The 21305-nt window shown below is 49.9% G+C and overlaps 1 protein-coding gene across 1 annotated transcript; it reads right to left on the bottom strand.

Moving 5' to 3' along the window:
* Positions 1-2485: 2485 nt before the first annotated feature.
* On the bottom strand, positions 2486-12036 carry Cdc42ep2 (CDC42 effector protein 2). Its single transcript, XM_021152293.3, has 2 exons — positions 11943-12036; positions 2486-5684 (listed from the first exon to the last, which is right to left on the bottom strand). The coding sequence occupies exon 2, from the start codon at positions 5364-5366 to the stop codon at positions 4722-4724; it is 645 nt and encodes a 214-aa protein (XP_021007952.1). The 5' UTR covers positions 5367-5684; positions 11943-12036; the 3' UTR covers positions 2486-4721.
* Between the last annotated feature and the right edge of the window lie 9269 nt (positions 12037-21305).

Raw genomic sequence — 21305 nt, 5'->3', positions numbered from 1 at the left:
AAGGTAAGTGAAAAGGCCACGCGGATGGGCTAGAAGGAGCAACAGTGTCCTGCCTGGCTGGCCGTTAGCCACGCGGTAGGTAGTGAAAGGTCAAGAGTCCCAGTCCTTTAGGTACCTCTGTTCCCAGTCAGCCCATTTTAGAGAATGGAAAGTGAGTGCCCAAATGGGCTGTTCTTGGGCCGGACAATTCCTGCCAGTAAACCTGGTCCTTGAACTTCACTGGCACCCACCTCTTCACTCTTGTTTGCCTCTCTCCCTCTCCCTTCCCCTCCCCTCTCCCTCTCTCCATTCCTTTGCTCTGTATGCCTGTCTTTGTGTGCGTGCATGTGCCATAGCATATGTGTAGGAGTGAGAGATAAGCTTGGGGAAGTGAGTTCTTTCATTCTACTTTGTACCTGGGGGATGGTGGTCAGGTTGTCAGGCGTGGTGCCCAGAGCCCGTATCTGCTGTGTCCATCCCACAAGCCCTTTGATTGCTATACCCAAGCCATTCTCCACATTGAAATTTTTCCCTAGCCCTCTTAGTTCTATACTATTTATTTCTCCTTCAGTATCGAGTTATGCAAATCCATGAACAAACAAGTTTCCCCTTAAAGAAAAAACCAGTGGGGCGGTAGCGGCACACACCTTTAATCCCAGCACTTGGGAGGCAGAGGCAGGAGGATTTCTGAGTTCAAGGCCAGCCTGGTCTACAAAGTGAGTTCCAGGACAGCCAGGGCTACACAGAGAAACCCTGTCTCGAAAAAAAACAAAAACAAAACAAAAGAAGAAGAAACCAACAGGACTCCCTTAAGCCCTTTGGCGCTGCACATCAGCCCATTCCTGTTCACTCTTTCAAAGCAGATTTTCATTCGTATTCTGTACTGCCCTGTTTTCCTAGGCTCTTTTCTGCTTACTGAGTGCTTTTGTTCCCACCAGACCTTTTGAAATAGCTTCTAACCAAGTCACCAAACCTCAGTTTCAATGGATTTAGAAGCCTCTATTCTCTGTCTGCCTTGGACCTGATATATATGTGCATATGTATATGTATATGTATGCATAGATTGTCCTTTTTCTTTAGGAGGTAGGAGGATTGCCACAAGTTCAAGGCCCATCAGGCTACACAAGCTCCAAGCCACTGGGGCTACATAGAAAACCTGAGGGACAATAGCAACAAACAGCAAACGTTCCCAGGCTTCCACTGAAGTGGAAACTTCTGGTTTCCTTAACAACTTAGTCACGTCATGTGATGTTTTTCTGGAAGCTGTCTTGTGAGAGGACATGTAATATTTTGCCGAAAACAGACACCTGAGAGAGTGTGTGATGTTTAGAAAGAATATAACTGGAACCCCACAAACAATGAGAGGGAGTTCTTGCCTGGCTACACCATTAATGCTTCACTGGTCTTCACTTCATAGGGAGAAACTCACTCGCTAAACGACGACGTCTCATGGTATCCTGGCTGACTCTGGCTGCTTCAGCAGAGCCTGGCTGTTCCTGCTGGATTGTGCCACTGCTACTGATTCGAGTTTGTTGTTTGCTATTGAATTGGGCTGCTGGTATCCTGACACGGAAGAGTGGAATCGCCCAAAGCAAGTACATCTAATCAGGTCCACAACTCCCTTTGCCTTTAACCTTGCTTTTTCCCTACCTCTGGTTGGTGGGCTAAAAGGGAGGGTTAAGAACCCCAAATAAAGTCAGTTTTGAAAAACCTAAGCTCACACTACACAGCGGCTCTGTATAAACCAACTCCAAAACCCAACGTTATCTTTGACCCACTATAGACACCTGGCTCAATGGGACCCTATCTATCTTAGTTACACACCATGACCAAGGCAACTCTTAGAATTACAATATTTAATTGGGGCTGGCTGACAGTTTCAGAGGTTCAGTCTATCATCATAGCAGGAAGCTTGGCAGCATCCAGGTAGACATCCAGCATCCAGGAGGAGCTGAGAGTTCTACATCTTATTCAGAAGACAAACGGGAAAAGACTGGCTTCCAGGTAGCTAGGAGGAAGCTCTCTCAAAGCCTACCCCCACAGTGACACGCCTCCTCCAACAAGGCCACTCTCTGGGCCAACCATATTCAAACCACTACAGACCCACCCAAAGCTTACACCTGGCTACCAACCGCATGGAATGTCAGCTGCAGGCCCTGGCAGAGCCTGTAAGAGCTAAGGGCTGTCTCACTTCCCTGCAGCCTCAGTGCTGAGGGAGCCTCTCTTCTGGTGGGCTGGGTGGGGTAAGAGAGGCACCTTTCTTACATCCTTCCCCATCCAGCCTCACTTGAGACCCAAGCTGAGGCTGGAGGAGCCACAGGAGGAGGGCGATATTGCCTTGGGTTCCCAGATCCCGGTGTCAGACACCAGCCACACAGGGAGCTCCTGTCAGTGGTAACCTGAGGCGTTGGACTCTTGACCTCAGGTTCCTGCTCCAACTGAGGTAGCTGGCAGTAGAAGTCAGGACCTTCCCTCTTTAGCTTGTCTAGGTACCACAGCCTTCAAATACCATAGTCAAAAGGAAGCCCCAAAGGACACAGTGTTTATTGGACGTTAGCAATGTCAAATGCTCCTTCAGTACACCGGCTTTTACGTTTTCTATTTGTATTTGGTTTTGTTTGGTTTTGAGACAGGGTCTATCTACATATCTGAGTTCACTATGTAGACCAGGTTGGCTTCAAACTCACAAAGATCCACCTGCTTTTGCCTCTCAAGTGCTAGGACTGAAGGTCACTATGAGTGCAACTTTTTTTATTTTTAAATTATATGTTATGCATATGAATGTTTCGCTTGCAGGAATGTCTGTGTATCACTTATGTGCTTGGTGCTGGGGGTGTGGAGCGGGGTGGCAGGGAGGCCAGAAGAGGCATCCTATGGCTGTGAGCTGCCCTGTGGGTTCTGGGAATTGAACCCTGGTCCTCTGGAAAAGGAGCCACTTCTCTTAACCAGTGGGCCATCTCTAGTTCCCTACAGTTTTTTTTTTTTTAATATTTATTTATTTATTTAAGTACACTGTAGCTGTCTTCAGACACTCCAGAAGAGGGCATCAGATTTCATTATGGATGGTTGTGAGCCACCATGTGGTTGCTGGGATTTGAACTCAGGACCTTAGGAAGAGCAGTTGGCGCTCTTAACCACTGAGCCATCTCACCAGGCCCCCCTGCAGTTTTTTAAAAGTATGTTGGCCCATGGTTTGTCCAGCTCATGAATGTAGAACCCATAGACACATGGGATACTGCATCCCACTTTTTTTCAGAAAACATAAAAAGTCTTATCACAAATACAGAATTTCTGCCCATTCATGTGGTCATTCCCTTATCAGCTCATCTCAATCTTTTGCAATATAAGAACTATGGTATAGCATTAATTGAAGGGCAAACATGTAATTCAGTTGGTAGAGCGCCAACCTAGCATACAAGAAGTTCTGAGTTCATGCCGGGTGTGGTGGCACACGCCTTTAATCCCAGCACTTGGGAGACAGAGGCAGGCGGATTTCTGAGTTCGAGGTCTACAGAGTGAGTTCCAGAACAGCCAGGGCTATACAAAGAAACCCTGTCTCGAAAAACAAAAACCAAAAAAAAAAAAAAAAAAAGAAGTTCTGAGTTCAGTCACAGCACCACATAAACTGAACCCAGTCCCTTTGTAAGAACAGCCAGCATTCGCATTTAGTGGGCCATCTCTCCAGCTCCTTCCAGCCCCTACCTGCCAAACACCTAAATCAATGTCCAATCTCCACCCGATACTTGGTTTGGATGGTAGTTAGTCTTGGTGGTCAACTTAATGAGATCAGACTCACTGTGAGACTCTGGAGGTGTCTGTGAAGGACTTTCTAGATCTAGTTAATGGCGGTGGAAAGACCACCTGACTGTGGGCTGTACCATCCCACGGGTTGAAGTCTCAGACTAAATAAAAGAAAGTAATGGAAACACCCACAGACATCACTTTTGGCTTCCTGACTGTGGCTACCTCAAGCCCCTGCTCCCGTGACTCCTCAGCCTCGTGGACTGGGCTGCACCCAGGCACCAGGGTAAACCTGCTCCTGAAGCTGTTTTCATCAGGTATTTGTCACAGCTACAACGTAACCAGTGCAGATTATTCTATGTCCTTCTCAATGTGGGTGCAGACTGAAGGACCACATCCAGGAGGGAAGGCACAACCTCTGCGGAATCTTCTAGGGTGGGCTTTTCCCACATGAGCCCACTGTTCATGGAGACTGGCCGACCTTCAGAGGGACACCCAGGACAAGGGGACAGGATGCTCAGCCACCAGCAGCAGCATGTTTTATTGCGACCAGAATCCCCTGGTCATGTGAGGAAGGGTTGGGACAGGACACAAGGCGGGAGATGTCACGCTTTCCAGATGCCGTGCTCCCAGACCCGAACACAAAGACCAGTGGGGAGCAGAGCCAACGATACCAACAAAGGAGGGGGCTCCATTTTAGCAGAGTCTTCCCCACAGGGACCCGAGGGAAACGGGGCAATTGGCAGTGAGGGCAAATGACCAAAGAGACTCAGGAGTCTCTTAAGGCAACATCTGCATGGGTCCCCTGTGGATGATGTTAGATGAAAACAAAGATATACTCTGTCCATTAGGAGAAGGGAAAACAAAGGCTCAAAATGGCAGTCACTAGCCAGCACCCGTAGGTGTGACCCGGGATCCTGACTCCTAAGTCAGGGCCAATGTCCATAGATGTCTCCAGGCATCAGCACAGCCTGGGTGACCTGCCTGGCCAGCCGAGGGTTTTATGTTGGAATCTGCACACGGCCTAGGTCCTGATCCATAATCTGGAGGACATCATCCAGGATCGAAGGCCCCAGGTCCACATGCAGGGACAGCAGGGAGCTGGCATGGGACAGGAAGGGCTCCTCGGCCTCCGGCTCAGGGCTCATCCCATTGTGGGGCGAGCCAGCCTCTGGAATCCTCCAGACGTCCACATTTCCTGCCTCCTGTGGGGAGGGCTGTGGAGAAGGCTGTGGAGATTCAAGGTGCAAGCGAGGAGGCTTAGGTGGAGCCTGGGCTGTAGGCAGAGTGAGGGCCTGGGGGCCACCAATTACAGGGAGGGAGATGGCGTTTTTGAGCAGAGGTGACAGCCCATCAGGGAGCTCTCGCCCACACACCGTTGTAGTGCGAGTAAACTGGAAGGGAAGGTCAAAGCTGCCATCCTCCTCAGCCTCTTCCACCGCTGTTCCTGGAAGGAGATGGAACTTGCCCTGCAGAAAGGAGATGTCCCCAAACATGTCATCTCCACCACCGCTGCCAATGTGAATAGTGTGACGGAAGTCCCCAAGTGGTGGGCTGATCATGTCTGAGGACAGCAGGTCCCGAAGCTTCTCTTTCTTGCCTTTGCGGCTGCCACGTTTCAAATAGATGGGAACCTTGGTGGACATGGCGACTTCAGCACACAGTCCTGGCCGCTCAGTCCTCAGTACCCTCTCAACACCCTCTGTCCAAAACAGGCTCCAGAGGGCCAATGTCCACTCTTGCCAAAAACAAAACAAAAAGTAGAGGGTGAGATGTGATCAAAGTTGGCCCAAGGTGTCAGATAAAGTTAGATTAAAGGCCAACAAAGACAGGGTGGTGAATACACCCTGCTCTCTTCCTAGATGGCTGCGAGTCCCTTTGGAGAGCTGGAGGCAGAGGTGAAGTCTCCTCAGCAGCAGTGGGTTTTGCTCTTGTTCCAAGATTCTTAGTCCAGAGTTGAGAAGCTGGAATGAAGGAACCCATAAATCAGGAGCAGGAACACAACAGACAAAGCAAGTGGAAGTGAGGTGATACCAATAATCCCCGCACTCAGGAGGCACAGACAGGAAGATCAGGAGTTCAAGGCCAGCCTAGGCTACATGAGACCCTGCCTCAAAACAATACACAACATGAGACTATGCTGGGGCCTAGCAAACACAGAAGTGGATGCTCACAGTCAGCTATTGGATGTATCACAGGGTTCCCAATGGAGAAGCTAGAGAAATTACCCAAGGAGCTAAAGGGATCTGCAACCCTATAGTTGGAACAACATGATGAACTAACCAGTACCCCGGAGCTCTTGTCTCTAGCTGCATATGTATCGAAAGATGGCCTAGTCGGCCATCACTGGAAAGAGAGGCCCATTGGACTTGCAAACTTTATATGCCCCAATATAGGGGAATGCCAGGGCCAAAAGAATGGGAATGGGTGGGTAGGGAAGTGGGGGGCGCTATGGGGGACTTTTGGGATAGCATTGGAAATGTAATTGAGGAAAATATGTAATAAAAAATATTAAAAATTAAAAAAAAAAACAATACACAACAAGAAGAGCTGGGGGTGTAGCCTCAGTTACAGTGATTGCCTCATGTGCACGAAGCCCAAGCTTAGCCCCAGCGTTACATAAATGCATGCATGGTGGCACAAGCCAGTATTCTCAGCACTCGCAAGGTAGAGGCAAGGAGATCAAGAGTACCAGGCCATCCTTGACTACATACCAACTTCTGGCTGTAAAGCCACAGGTATACAAGGATGACGGGATGGAGAAAACTCAGTGAGTGGGGAAGGGGCCGGGGAGATTGCTGGGTGGGTGAAAGCACCTGCTGGTAAAGCCTGGAGGCCAGAGTCTGAGCTGCAGAACCACAGTAGGAGAGAACTGAGTCCCGGGAGTTGTCCTCGGACCTCCTCATGCAGGCTGTGACATGTGCCCACACTCACAAACACACAATAATAATAAAAATAACTTTAAAAAGTCAAGTCCCAGGCTGGTGAGATGGCTCAGTGGGTAAGAGCACCCGACTGCTCTTCCGAAGGTCCAGAGTTCAAATCCCAGCAACCACATGGTGGCTCACAACCATCCATAACGAGATCTGGCGCCCTCTTCTGGAGTGTCTGAAGACAGCTACAGTGTACTTACATATAATAAATAAATAAATCTTTAAAAAAAAAAAAGTCAAGTCCCAGCTGGGCGTGGTGGCGCACACCTTTAATCCCAGCACTTGGGAGGCAGAGGCAGGCGGATTTCTGAGTTCGAGGCCAGCCTGGTCTACAAAGTGAGTTCCAGGACAGCCAGGGCTACATAAAAAAGCACTGTCTCAGGAAGGGAAAAAAAGGCATCTCTGATAATGTCTTCATTTCTACTCCCCCTGTATCAGGGCTCTCTTTAGAGGACACCTAATAAAAATTATGTTTCCTTACAAGTCCATGGTATCTTATGGAATGATGCCAGGCCCCCCAGCCCTGCTTGGCTTTGTTCTGTTGGGTTTTTTAAACAGACTTTCACTATGCAGCCCTAGTTGACTTAGAGTTCACTTGTGATCTGGAACACAAAAAGATCCACCTGCCTTTGCCTCTCAAATGCTGCAGTTAAAATGTAAGCCACTACTATACTCCTCCTCAAGTCTCTTTTGAAGGGACACTGCGGCCCAGAATCTGAATGGTAGATCCTACAAACTCCTATCCCTGGTCCCTGGTTCTGCTCATTGCTCCTGCCCAGGTATTCACTCTCATCCCTGACCTCCATCAGATACATCCTGACACATGGGGAGTGCCTCAATGTATGGGAATCTCACCATTGCTCTTAATTCCCTACTCAACTGAGGGTGGAGAGTTTGGAAACTGCCTGGCCTCTCCTGCCCAGGCCTGGACCAGAGCTGGATGGTGTCCATCCGAGTGAATGGTCAGTGCCTCACACTGGACCCATCACTTCCCAGTTGGAGGTCTGGTCCTTAGCAGCGAGGCTGGGTCTGCTGGAATCTGTCTGACCAGCCTCCCAGTCGCAGCACTGAGGGATGGACAGGGTGTGCAGATGTTACACGGTGGTTAGCATTCTCAACCCTCCTATGATCCCCATTTGAACATGCAAACTCTCTGGGTTTCCATGTCGCTCCTGGCAGAGGCCATGCCTTGCTGGAGAAGCAGAGACAGACAGGGAGCAGAGGCTACATTTTGGGTTCCCACAAGCGAAATGTGGAAACATGGTCAAAGGGTCACTAACTTTTTTTCTTTTTAGATTTATGTGTATGAGTGTTTTGCCTGCAGGCATGTGAGTGTACCGCATGCATAGCTGGTGCCCACGGGTCAGAAGAAGGTACTCCTGTCCTGGAACTTGAGTTACAAATGGTTGCGAGCCATCATGTGATTGCTGGGAACCCAAGTTCCCAAACACTCAACAAGTGATTTTAACCAGCCCTGAGATGGTGCCATGTATTAAAAGCTGCACCTGCCACCCACCTCCATATATGCCAGCCTGGATAAGAACCTTTCTTTTGTTTTGTTTTGTTTTGACAGGGTTTCTCTGTGTTACCCTGGCTGTCCTCTGTATCTCAGATTCAGGGTGTGTGACACTAACCGCCTCTGTATGTCAGATTCAGGGTGTGTGATACTAACCGCCTCTGTATGTCGGATTCAGGGCATGTGCTGCTACAGTGTGCACTTGTTCAGTGTTTTATATAAATGCAGTTTTCTTTTTAGAGATGCTGTCTAAAAACACAAATCAAGATAAATCCAAATCCAAAACCAAAAACCAAAACCCAGATCTACACCCCAGTCACCAGTTTCTTTGTTTTGTTGTTGTTGTTGTTGTTGTTGTTTTGTTTTTCAAGACAGGGTTTCTCTGTGTAGCCCTGGCTGTCCTGGAACTCACTTTGTAGACCAGGCTGGCCTCGAACTCAGAAATCCGCCTGCCTCTGCCTCCCGAGTGCTGGGATTAAAGGCCTGCGCCACCACGCCCGGCTCAGTCACCAGTTTCTTAATAAGCAAGTATTGTTTATGTAGTCAAGAAAAAAAAAAAAAAACAAAGCTATTTTTAAGGTGGAAAAAATACACTGTGAATGGTGTCACTGCTTTAACAAGAAGGAAGTGGAGCAGGTACACCCTCCCGTTCCTTGGTGGGGGGTTGGTGTAGGGAGGGCTTGACTGGCCCCTTTAGCTCCTTTAAGTCGACATGCAGAATCCTGTACAAAAGGCAAAGAAACTGGTCCAAGCTCGCTTAGCAGCTAGGGGCGGGGCCAGGAGTGAAGCCAGGGGAGCCCCTCCTCCTCCACACCTGAGCTGAAGAGGCATCCACCATTTCCGCTGCCCAGGCCAGGGATGAGCAGGAAGAGCAGGGAGGAGGCGGCAGGGTGCAGGGCAGGGCAGAGTCCTAACTGTCTCCATCCCAGCACAGGACCTCGCTCAGGAAACCCCGCCCCAAGGCCAGACATCCCAGGTCAGTCATGCTGAGCCATGGAAGCTGGACAGCTCTAACCCCAGAGCACCTGCAGCCAACGGGAAAGGTGTGTTCTACCGAAGTCTAGGGAAGCTGTCTGATGAAGACACACTCTTAAGTCTTAGAATCGTGTAACCACCGCCCCAAATGCAAGGCATGCTGACAATATCTAATCTGTTCTCTTTGCTGGTGTGGAGCACTGGGTGACTTCCTTTCCACTGAGGGAGAGTGTGATGACGGGGAGATTTGCTGAGAGCCTGGGCCAGGTCCTTCCCTACCCTCACTCCATCACACTAGATCACCAAGACAGCTTGGATGTTTCCACAGCAAACTGGGCGTCCCTGACAGCTGTCTCATTCTGAGCCAGATGTTCCCACCCAAATCCAGATGTGAGGAGCACAGAGGCTAACGGGAAGGGTGGGGCCCATATCAACCACCCAGGAGAACACTGGGAACAACAACCAGCAACTCTAAATAGAAGATCTGGCCACCACAGGACGAGGAGCTCCAGCCTGCCATGGAATTCCTTACATGTTTATAAGGCACGCTGTGGTGGGTGCCACTACTATTTCAGTTAGCTGATGGAGTGGAACTGGAACCTCAGACGCATTAAGGAACTTTACAAAGGTCATCGAACTAGCAAGGGAAGGCACTGGTACCAAGGCTGCTCCACGTCCAGTCTCTGAGGCAAGGGGCCATAGCCACAGTGATAGGGATGGGGAGCAGGAGAGAAGCTATCGAGTCTTCAGGCTTCCCCTATATAGTCTTATCTCTTGGTTCCCACTTCCCCAGCTTGTAAGTGTGCAGCTCTATAAAGAGCTCTGACTAGGACCAGGCTGCCAGGAGGAGCTTCCTCCACTAATGGGAGGCACAGATGAAAGCCACCCCAGTTCTATGACTTGCCCTGGTCAGCAACCCTGGGCCTCCCTCAGAGAAAATGACTTCCTAGAGGCAGATCACCTCTGGTCATGGAGAATAGTTAGCCCCCGTTCAGTCTGGATGTTCATGAAAATTCCCCTCCCCTACACAGACACTTCAAAATTAATGGACTCCCCCCTGCACACCACTTTTTTTTTTTTAATACAGGGTCTTACTGTGTAGACCAGGCTGGCTTCACATTCAAAGAACTGCCTTCTTCCCCTTCCCAAGGGCTGGGATTAAAAGTGTACGGTCTGGCCAGGCAGGTGATAAGTGCTCTGGGGAGGCAGAGGCAGGCAGATCTCTGTGAGATTGAGGCCATCTTGGTTTGCATAGTGAGTTCAGGACAGTGAGACCCTGTCAAACATTCAAGTCTCAACCCCCTCCACCAAGAAAAAACCCCAAGAAAGTGCGCCGCCACCAGGCCCAGCTCTAGGTCTGCCCCTTCTCTAAAGGCTCACTGAGAAGGTTATGGTGGTCCTGGAATTCACTCCGTAGACCAGGCCAGCTGAACTTAGAGATCTGTTTACTTCTAAAAACTAACAAAAACAAAAAACAACAACAACAAAAAAACCTGCCTCTAAAAATAAAAAAGAAAAAACTAGAAAGTTTTATTTATTGTTACTGTGTGAGTGTATTTTAATGTGTGTGTGTGTGTGTATGTGTATGTGTATGAGTGTGTGTGCGTTCTCGAGTGTGTACGTAGTATGCGGAATGTGTGTGGAAGTCAGAATACTTTGTGGAGTCCATCTCTAAGTGTTTCGGGAAAGGAGCTCACCTCCAAGCTTGCTCAGCAAAAGACTTCCGCTGAGCCGTCTTGCCAGCAGCCCAAGGGGAAGGGTTTGAAATCTAGTTCCACCTGGGCCTCTGTGACCTTGAGCAATGAACCTTTTCTCTCTGGGACTGAACTCACCTTCCCTGTCTTTAAAATAAGCTGACCCACTGCTATACTTGAAACAAGAGGCCTCTGCACAATAGACGAATCCACAGTAAATGTCAAAGGACATTCAGCACATATCTGCAGGGATTTTCTCAAGCACTTCGGCTCTTCCAGGTAGAGGTTGCATCAAGAACAAAAACCAAACCCTTCTAGGTCCCCTCCTGCCAGCCCTGATAGAACTGGCTCAGAATCTGGTCCTTCTGCAGCGATCTCTCTGTAGTACAATGAATGTCGCTAGGTGGCGCGCGCGTCCCTGCTATAACCCGGGGTTCTAGGGTCCCACCGAGCATACCCGCTCCAGGCAGACGCCCACCGAGGAACTGCGTGCTCCAGTGCCCGAGGTGGATCGCCCATAGGCCCTCTTTCTCTGGGTTGCACAATCGGACCACGGTGAAGGTAGAATTGCAATTATCGGGGACCTTGTCTGGGACTCCTATATCTGGAAGGGGCCTTGCCTTGCCTTGCCTGAGCTTCTCGGCCTGGGCGAAGTCTCAATGTCTGCTTGGCGCACAGCCAGACTTCGGACGTGCAGGCCCCCGCCCTCCCCGGAGTCCGGCTGCTCAGCCCTGGCTTGTGTTCCTGTGCCCACCCCTCCAGATCCCCAGTCAAGCGCTACCCAGCGCGGCCCAGATCCATTTCAGTAACACTAAAGATAGGAGGACACCTCACCATCCGCTAAAAATACAGCCTTCAGCCCAGGCGGGGACACGGGCCGAAGAGAGGATGTTCCCTAGTCCCAGGTCTCTGGCCAGCATAGAAGTATAACCAGGAGCTGCGAGACTGACAGCACAGCGTCTTGAGCGCTGCGGGAGGTCATGGGTAGGGGGTGGGGATCCAGACCCCAGATAATGGACCTGATCTGAGCCTGAACACAACACCGCCTGGCTAGCACTCTCCAGGGAGCCGCGGGAGGCCTGAAAAACCCCAGTCCGAACTCACCTTGAGGAGCGCGGGCAAAGCAGCAGAGCTGTGCGGCTAGGATAGAGGACCAGGGAGGGCCTGGGAACTTACAGTGCAGACCTTGGTCCTAAGCCACGCCCCCAGAGCCAGAAGCCAATCCCGGACCGCTCCTCTCGAATCCCCACCCACACATCCCCGCCCACCGCGGCACCGCCCAGGTTCTTCTTTCTGCAAAGGCTCAGAGCTGGATTCCAAGATTCTAGAGGCTCAGCCTCCGGCCACTGAGGGCTATCACAGAAGGGTAACAAGGGTGGATACACACGAGGACGCCATCTGTTCGTGTTGGAATAAAAACTTTAGGCTAGAAGCACTGGGCCAACAAAGGCCGGAAGAAAGAATTCTTGAGAAATCTCTGACCATCCTTGGATGGGTTTCCTTGACGGAAGGACTAGGACCCGGGAGGCGCCCGTACTGACTCTTCAAGAATGAATTGGGCTTTGCAGGCGTTTTACAAACCTAGGGGAGTTTTGAAGATTTTACCCTAAGCTAGGAGAGTGATGAAGGATGCGAGAAAGATTCAGGGTCGGAAAGCACAGAGAAAAACAGAGACAGACACAGCCTGAACTTGCACGAGTTTGCTGACCTGCTAAGTGGTTTCTGAGGTGGATGGTTTAGAACAGGATCAGAAACGGTTATTGAAGGACAGGTCCTAAAGCTGATGAGACAAACCGAGGGAAACTTCTCATTGCTCCGTTTTGTGAGTAAATTCTCTGAGTGTCTGCTTGTGGTTAGGGAAGCTGAGGAGTCAGGATTCAAGAAATTCGAGGTTCCAGGCACAGGCTGATCCCCTTCCGGGTGGATGAGTGCTAAGAGGAGTGAGGCAAAGAAGGGGACAGTGCTGGGAGGAGCGAAATCAGGATGCTTGCCTTCCAGATAGCAGATGCGGAAAGCAGTGTGTGGATAGGAGGGAGGGATGCTAGGGCTGGGGAGTATGTCAGGCAAGCCAAAAAGGAGGGGAGAATGGGAAGGACTGGGTCATGCTTCCCTAAAGATGACCATATTCTGGGCCAGGAGGACAGCTCGGAGGAGCTCGGTGAGATTCCCTGTATGTCAGTCCTTCTGTTTAATCCCAAGTCACACATGTACACACACACACACACACACATACAAACTCACACACATTCACATACTCTTACCCTCACACGCATGCACCACTAGATCAAGAGCCCCACGTTTTAACCTCTGGGACCATTTTGTTATATGGGAAAAGGGAATTACCAGGAATTATAATTGATTGAACTCCTGGGTTCAGGCAGTGCACCTTCCTTGACCTCCCAGCCCTGCTCAGCTGACTTTAACAGAGAGATTATCCTAGGTTAGGCATGTACTTTAGTTCATGGAGCGCTTACAGAGCCCACGAGAAGCCCTGGGCACTGGATTGAACAGCATGTGATGGGGCATCAGCACTCAGAAGGTGGAGGCAGGGGGATCAGGAGCTCAAAATGTTTCTCCTCAGCTGTGTAGTAAATTCAAGCCCTAAAATAAAAGAAGACCACTATGAGTGAAGACTCTGTGTAAGGGTGCTTGTGACCAAGCCTCAAAACCTCAGTTTGATTTCTAGTGCCTACATGGTGGAAGAAGGGGGCAACGAACTTTTAAATGTTGTTTTCTGATCTCCACATGCTCCACCACAAAAAAAAAACCTCCTCCCCACCCCCCAAACCCCCCAAAAAAGAAAGCTCAGAGTCTTTTTTTTTTTTTTTTCTTTTTGGCAGGTCTCTCTACATAGCCTTGGCTAACCTGGAACTCACTATGTAGCCCTGCCTGGCCTTGAACTCACAAACTCACAGGGATTAATCTAACTCTGCGTTCAGTGTAATTTTTTTTTTTTTAAGAAAGAAAAGGAAGAAAGATTGTCCTGGCTGGGCAGTGGTGGCGCACCCCTTTAATCCCAGCACTTGGGAGGCAGAGGCAGGCAAATTTCTGAGTTTGAGGCCAGCCTGGTCTACAGAGTTCCAGGACAGCCAGGGCTACACAGAGAAACCCTGTCTCGGAAAAAAAAAAAAAAAAAAAAAAAAAAAAAGTCCTGAATAAGCCAGACTTAATTACAAGGGCCCTTAAAAATAAAAACAAAAGATGCATCCGAAGCCACCTGGCAGTGAGCCTGTGACCCAGTGTGAGAAAGCCAGAAAGGCAGAGGCACGGCAGCTATTTCAAGTTTGAGACCAGCCTGGTCTACAGTGAGTTCCAGGCCAGACAGGCTACAGCATAATGAGACCCTGTGTCAAAAGAGAAACGGGGGGGGGGGGGGGTCCGGTGAAAGGATTCGGCTTCCCTTCTGGGATTTCGGACAGGCACCATCACAGGCTGTTCCATTCAGTGCTCAGGACAGAACCCAGGGCTTCCCGCTTGCTCGATAAGCGCTCTATGAACTAAAGTTGCCATCCCCAAGTCTGATGAGCTGCAGAACCCACATGGTGGGGGGAGAGAGCCATCCCCACAGGCTGTCCGCTGACCTGAACACTCACCAATAAATAAGTCAAGTTTGTAAAGTGTAAGGAAGGAAAGGGCAAGCCAGAGACACCATTATGCTACTCTTAGAGATGAAAGAAGGCTCGAGGGCCAAGGACCTCTGGACCTTCCAACAGCAGGAGAAGACAGTGACAGACAGAATCAACAGCCATGCTAACACCTTCTTCACTGTAGCCTCACTGGCCTACTGACCTACATAACATGCTAAAGAATCTCTCTGGCTCCACTGTTGTTGTTAAGTGACGTGAGTACGTCTGCCTCTGTGGAGATGTGTGCGGGAAGCCTCTGAGGGTACCTGGAAGACCTTATTACAGGTGGTGTGAACTGCTTGACACTGGGTTCAGGGAATCACACCCAGCTGCTCGGCATGAGCAACACTTTAAGCACTGAGCTGTCTCTCTGACCCAGATGTACTGTATTAAGCCACCAAGCAAGCTTGTGTTAATTTGTTCCAGTATCAGTGGAAAATGAAATAAAGCTAAGAATTTAATCTTTTTCTGCCTTTTTTTTTTTTTAACAAGATAGGGTTTCTCTGTGTAGCCCTGGCTGTCCTGGAACTCACTCTGTAGACCAGGCTGGCCTTGAATTCAGAAATCCACCTGCCTCTGCCTCCTGAGTGCTGGGATTAAAGGTATGTGCCACCACGCCCAGCTGCTTTTTTTTTTAAACTACATGGTAACCCTGACTGACTCGGAACCTAGACCAGGCTGGCCTTAAACTCACAGAGCCCACCTGCCTCTGTCTCCCTGTGTGCCAGCACAGCTGGCAGTACTTAATCTCCAGTTGGCAGGCAGTACTTCATGCTCAGTTCCACAGGATGCATCAGTGCTAGCCTGATGTCATAGAGAAAAACTAGGGCCAGTCCTGGAAAGGGACCTGGGCCACATGGTGGTATGGGTAAAAGTTAAACTTTGAATATGTCCCCGAAAGAGGTATGTTGGGAATTTACTCCCCAAGGCAACTGTGTTGGGAGGCGGGGCCTGCTGGGGGCTGTTGAGGTCAGAGGGCTGTAAGCCCATAAAAAGTTTAGTTTCAACTATGGACGGGCTGGAGGGTGCAAGCCCACTTTTCTCTCTCTCCCTCTCCCCACATCTACCCAGTCTCCCTTCTGTCTTCTGCCAGGGGATGACACTGTATGAGGACCCTCACCAGATGCCAGCTGGGATCCAGATGTTCTCAGACACTCCAGCATCCAGGACCAGAGCTGGCAACAAAACCAGAAGTTATAGGGGTGGAAGGTGGGGGGGGGTGTCTTAAGTTCTTCTCCAAGGCCCAGGGCTGTACTGGCAGCACCCAGCCCAGGGCTCTTTGGGGCGGTCTCTGTAGGGGGTGGATGATGGGCAGGGTTGGAGAGGGTATGTAGGGAGCTGCAGAGCACTCTGGGAATTGTTTTCCATCACCCTGGATGGGAAAAGCTTTTGCTCAGAGCTGTCCATGCTACTTGGATGGCTCCTTGGCTCTTGCTGTTAACCTAAGCAAGACAAAGGCCTGGTCTCCATCCAGAACGGCCTGGCCCTGGGTTCTGCCCTGTACAAGGGTTTGAGGAGGATGCTTGGCTTCTCCTCCACTCACAAACAGGCTAGAAACCCAGGCTCCGAAGAGAGTCCCATTGGGTGGGATGCGCACACATGGGATTGTGCAGACAGACATACCTGGCATTGCCATTTGGTGTCTCACAGTTAATCATTTATGGAATGGAATTTTTAGTTGGGGCACTGAGGTATGTGCCTTTAGTCTCAGCACTCAAAAGACTGAGACAGGAGGATTGCCATAATTTTTAGACCAATTTGGGCTATATATACTGAGTTCCAAGCTAGTCTACAGAGCGATACCCTGTCTCAAACCAAAAGAAAAATAAAGTAAGATTTTCAGTTACTAAACCAGCTTTTTACACAACCCCTCTCCACCCACCCCAGGCTACAGGTCTGCGTAGGGGTGAGGCTGGACTAGCTTAGCTCTTTGGGGATGGCTCCCACGCTAGACCCTGTGTTCGGGTTGGACATCCCAGTTGCCCATTGGGAAGGTCCTGGGGGCACCATTGTGGCTAAGGATTAGGGCCCACAAGGCACAGAGAAAGTCTGTGCAATCCGTGATGGATCGGTGAGAGGAGAGATTCAGTTCACTCTCAGCCTGCAGCCTCCCTGCCCTAGGACGCACCCACGAGGTCCAGTCCTACGGCTTCCTCCCCCACGGAGATGACCACACAGACTGACTCAGCCCTTCCTTCCCGTCCCTGCCACTTCTTCCTGGAAATTGCCCTCATCCTAGGCTCTGACCTCTGCGGACCCTAGAGGATACAGTCAGAAGTCCCTCCCCCAAGGGTGGACAGAATGAAGAGACTAAGTGGAGTCCCCTCCTCTTGGTTGGGCTGGAGCCAGCTCTCCACATCTTGGAAATATAGGGCCCTGAGAGGTAGACACGATGCCAGAGATGTCAGGGACAGTCATCTTGGGGAATCTAGGGAAGACCCTGAGAAGGGATGATGGAGGTCTCAAGTGGTGTACGAGGGCCCCTTCTGGGTCGCAGGGCCTCTGGGAATGGTGAAGGAGCTGTGTGCACCCCTGGAGAGCCTCTGATGTCCCAGCCCAGCTTGGTCTACAGTGCCTGTGGCCTGAGCCCACCCCAGGCCTGGGCTGGATTTTTTTTCCTTGATTGTTTTATGTTTCCTTCCTCCTGGGACTCCTGCCAAGCCCTGCCCTCCCCTCCTCCCTTTCAGAGAACTTGACATCCAAGGCTGGGCTTCCAGATGAGCAGTCACCCATGGACTCAGCCTAGATGGTGGCCTCTGCTGGGGAGACCTCCTTGGAAATTGGGTGGTAGGGCCTTGCTGGGGGACTTTCCTTTAGGTTTGAGTTTTGGCCTCTAGCACAGTACCATGGGGTTTTCCAGAGTGGTGACAGTGCTGTCCTAGTAGGGACAAGCCCAAACACTTCCTCTTAGAAGCTTTTGGGAGTGTCTTGGCCGCACAGTCATTAGGGGCTGTCTGGAGGACCTCCCAGGCCTAGGACTTTCTAGGTACCTCATCATTATTAGGGACATCCTTCCAATTACACTCTCAGCACCTGGTGTTGCAGGTGCTGGCTGACATAGATCCTAAAAGGCCTTGTTTGTTTTGTTTGTTTGAGACAGGGTTACTCTACACAGCCCTGGCTGCCCTGCAACACACTGTATGGACCAAACTGGCTTCTAACTGCCTGCCTCTGCCTCTAGAGTACTGATAAGAGCATAAGCCAGCCTGCCTGGCCAAAAATCATTTTTGCATGTGCACTTTAGCTCAAGATCTGCTGGACTAGAGAAGACACAATGGCCAAGCTAGGCCCAGCCTCTGGAACAGGTGACATAAATATCAATTCTAAATCAGTTTGGATGTGACATCATGTAGTCCCCAGAACAGCATCAAGCTCTGAATCACCACCAGGAAGACTTAGTCAGTGGCTGGGAATCAAAAGAACAAAAGAGCAGGCCTGCAATATGGCTTAGTGAATACAGATGCTTGCTGCAAAGCCTAGCAATCTGAGTTCAATACCTAGGCCACACCATAGAGGATGCTGGAAGGAAAGAACCAACTTTCAAAAGTTATCCTCCGACCTCCACATGTGCACCATGAAAACACACACACACATACACACACACAAACACTACAAGAAAGAACTGCAGAGATGGATTGATGGATTTGCTGCCATGGATAGAAAAACAAAAAACAAAAAAGAGGGTTGACAGGGCTCCAAAGAAAGGGGACATCGAGCAGGTATGGGTGCGCTGGGTGAGCAGGAGGAAGCCTGGAGAGACTAGAGGACTTAGCACATACAGGGTGTGACCATAGACGAGACTACAATAGAGCAAGGCACAGAAGGGGATAGTAAGGGGTGGACTGGTTACTTTTGTCAACTTGACACAACCCAGAATTACCCGGGAAGAGGAAGCCTCAAATCAGGAATTTCTCAAATCAGACCTGTGACCGTGTCATGCAGAGACCACTGTGACTGTTGACTGGGCGGTACCATGCTTCAGCAGGTGGCTGTAGAGAAAGCCAGCTGGTTATAGTCCCAACTTTCTGGTCTCCAGTGTGAGTCACTCCATTCTCCTACCTCTAAATGGCTGAGGCTTGGACTTGGCCAGTCTGAACCATGGTGATAGTTCAGGGGTGGAAATGGGGTAACAGTAAACACGAGCTCTGGAAATCCTGGGGCTGTGAGGGTTCCAAAGGCCGAGACTAGGGATGCTGGTGGCTCTACTGCTGTAAGGGAAGGGCCAAGCAGAGGCACTTCCTGTGTTGGTGCACACCTATAATCCCCATACTCAGGAAGTGCAGGAAGGATGATCAGGGGTTCAAGGCCAGGCTCAGCTTCCGAGTGAGTTCAAGGTTAGCCTAGACTACTGAAAACCTGTCTCACCCTCCCTCCAAATAAAGAATGCAGAGCCAGGAAAACTAATTTATGAGATTGTTTATGTTCCTGGTCCCAGACATACCCAAAGCATTTTCATTACATTAGCTAACAAATTCCAGTCTTTGCTTGGGGTTTTGGTATGGTTTCTGTCACTTGCCACTGAGAAGTCAAGGTTCACTGCTGAATAACTAAAGACCAGAGATGGTCATGATGGTTACTGAGTGTATTGGGAATGACAATAGGTGTCCTACGGGGTATACCACGATTAGAACTTTAGAGCTTTCTTTTCTTCTTCTTCTTCTTCTTCTTCTTCTTCTTCTTCTTCTTCTTCTTCTTCTTCTTCTTCTCCTTCTCCTTCTCCTCCCCCTTTTCTTCCTTCTCTTCCTCCTCCTCTCCTTCCTTCTCCTTTTTTTTTTTTTCTTTCTTTCTTTCTTTCTTTTTTTTTTTTTTTTTTTTGGCTTTTTGAGACAGGGTTTCTCTGTGTAGCCCTGGCTCTCCTGGAACTCACTCTGTAGACCAGGCTGACCTCAAACTCAGAAATCTACCTGCCTCTGCCTCCCGAGTGCTGGGATTAAAAGGCGTGTGCCACCACCACCAGGCATTCTTTTTTGTTTGTTTGTTTTTTTTTTTTTTTTTTTTTTGGTTTTTCGAGACAGGGTTTCTCTGTGTAGCCCTGGCTGTCCTGGCACTCACTCTGTAGACCAGGCTGGCCTGGAACTCAGAAATCCGCCTGCCTCTGCCTCCCGAGTACTGGGATTAAAGGCGTGCACCACCACGCCCGGCTACCACCAGGCATTCTTTTTGTCATTCAGAGACAGGGTTTCATTCACTATGTAGCTTTGTCTGGTCTCAAACTCACTGTGCTGGCTAGTTTTATGTCAACTTGACACAAGCTAGTTAGCTGAAAGGAAGGAACCTCAATTGGAAAATTGCCTCTGTAAGATCCAGCTATAGGTCGGCCTGGTCACACCTTTAATCCCAGCATTTAGGAGGCAGAGGCAGGTGGATTTCTGAGTTTGAGGCCAGCTTGGTCTACAAAGTGAGTTCCAGGACAGCCAGGGCTACACAGAGAAACCCTGTCTCGGGGGAAAAAAAAGATCCAGCTATAGGGCATGTTCTTAGTCAGTGATTGATGGGGCACCCACTGTAGAGTCTGGGCTGGTGGTCCTGGCTTCTATAAGAAAGCAGGCTGAACAAGCCATGGGGAGTAAGCCAGTAAGCAGTTCCCCTCCATGGCCTCTGCGTCAGCGCCTGCTTCCAAACTATGTCCCCTGAGCGCTGGGGTATAGTTTGCATTCCCATGCCCAACCCAAACTCATCTATCTATCTATCTATCTATCTATCTATCTATCTATCTATCTATCTATCTATCTATCTATCTTTCTCTCTCTCTCTCTTTCTTTTTTCCCCCAACAAGCTATCTTTTCATGTAGCCCCAAACTCAGTCACATCAAGAGTCAGTTTCCTGGAAACCCCTGACCTCCAGGCACCCATTACTCCCAGGGATGATGGTATGATCAGCTTTTACAGACACTCCCAGAGCTGTTAGTAAGCACGGCCCCTCTCATCTCTTTACCCAAATGCTAAAAATATTTAGACAAGTTGAGCTTCTAAATCCTGCAGGGACTGATAGAAATCCCAGGGAAGCCGGGCGTGGTGGCGCACGCCTTTAATCCCAGCACTCGGGAGGCAGAGGCAGGCGGATTTCTGAGTTCGAGGCCAGCCTGGTCTACAAAGTGAGTTCCAGGACAGCCAGAGATATACAGAGAAACCCTGTCTCGAAAAACCAAAAAAAAAAGAAATCCCAGGGAAGGCACTGCTGGGCACAGATGACTGTGAGGCGGGTGGGGAAGCCATCTCTTGTAGGGCCTCTGCTGTTATTATATATAATATATATATATATATTATATATATATATATATATACAGTTAATATAATATATTGCTCTGGCAATATATTGTGCAGGGCCGTGGGTGTGGCGGAAAGAGGGGAGTGGGAGAGAACCCAAGACCTGCCAGAGTTCCAGTGTTCTGGGCAGACAGACACGGGAGGACTGCACACGATTTCCACGTGGTCCCAGGTGGGCACGTCTGGCTGTGTTAAGCCACTGACCCCACACGGCAGGTGGTGGACAAGGGGCAGCCCCAGGAACCAGGTTCTCAGCCTCTGGCATTCTAAGCTGGATACGGCCGAGGAGCTGAAAACAGAATGTGGCACTTGGCCCCGGGGATGAAGAGAGGAGAGGGCAGGGGAGAGGGGGCACTGGATGGTTCCCACTCGGGTGAGAGTCCTTGGTCAGGTTCGTGGCTGGAGCACAGGATGGTCTTCTGGTGGGAGGTTAGAGGCAGCTCATTAGGAGAAAGCCTATCCCATGACCAAGCATGGTGGGCCTTCATGATCAGAGACAGTCTATGGTTTTAGAGCTTTATTGTAGAAAGGCAGTGAGAAAGGAGAGGAGGTAGAAAAGAGAGAGAGAGACCGG

Source organism: Mus caroli, unplaced genomic scaffold, assembly GCF_978045245.1.
Source record: "Mus caroli unplaced genomic scaffold, Mus_caroli_1 scaffold_20, whole genome shotgun sequence".
Lineage (NCBI taxonomy): Eukaryota > Metazoa > Chordata > Mammalia > Rodentia > Muridae > Mus > Mus caroli.
This window is presented reverse-complemented; position numbering and strand designations above follow the sequence as displayed.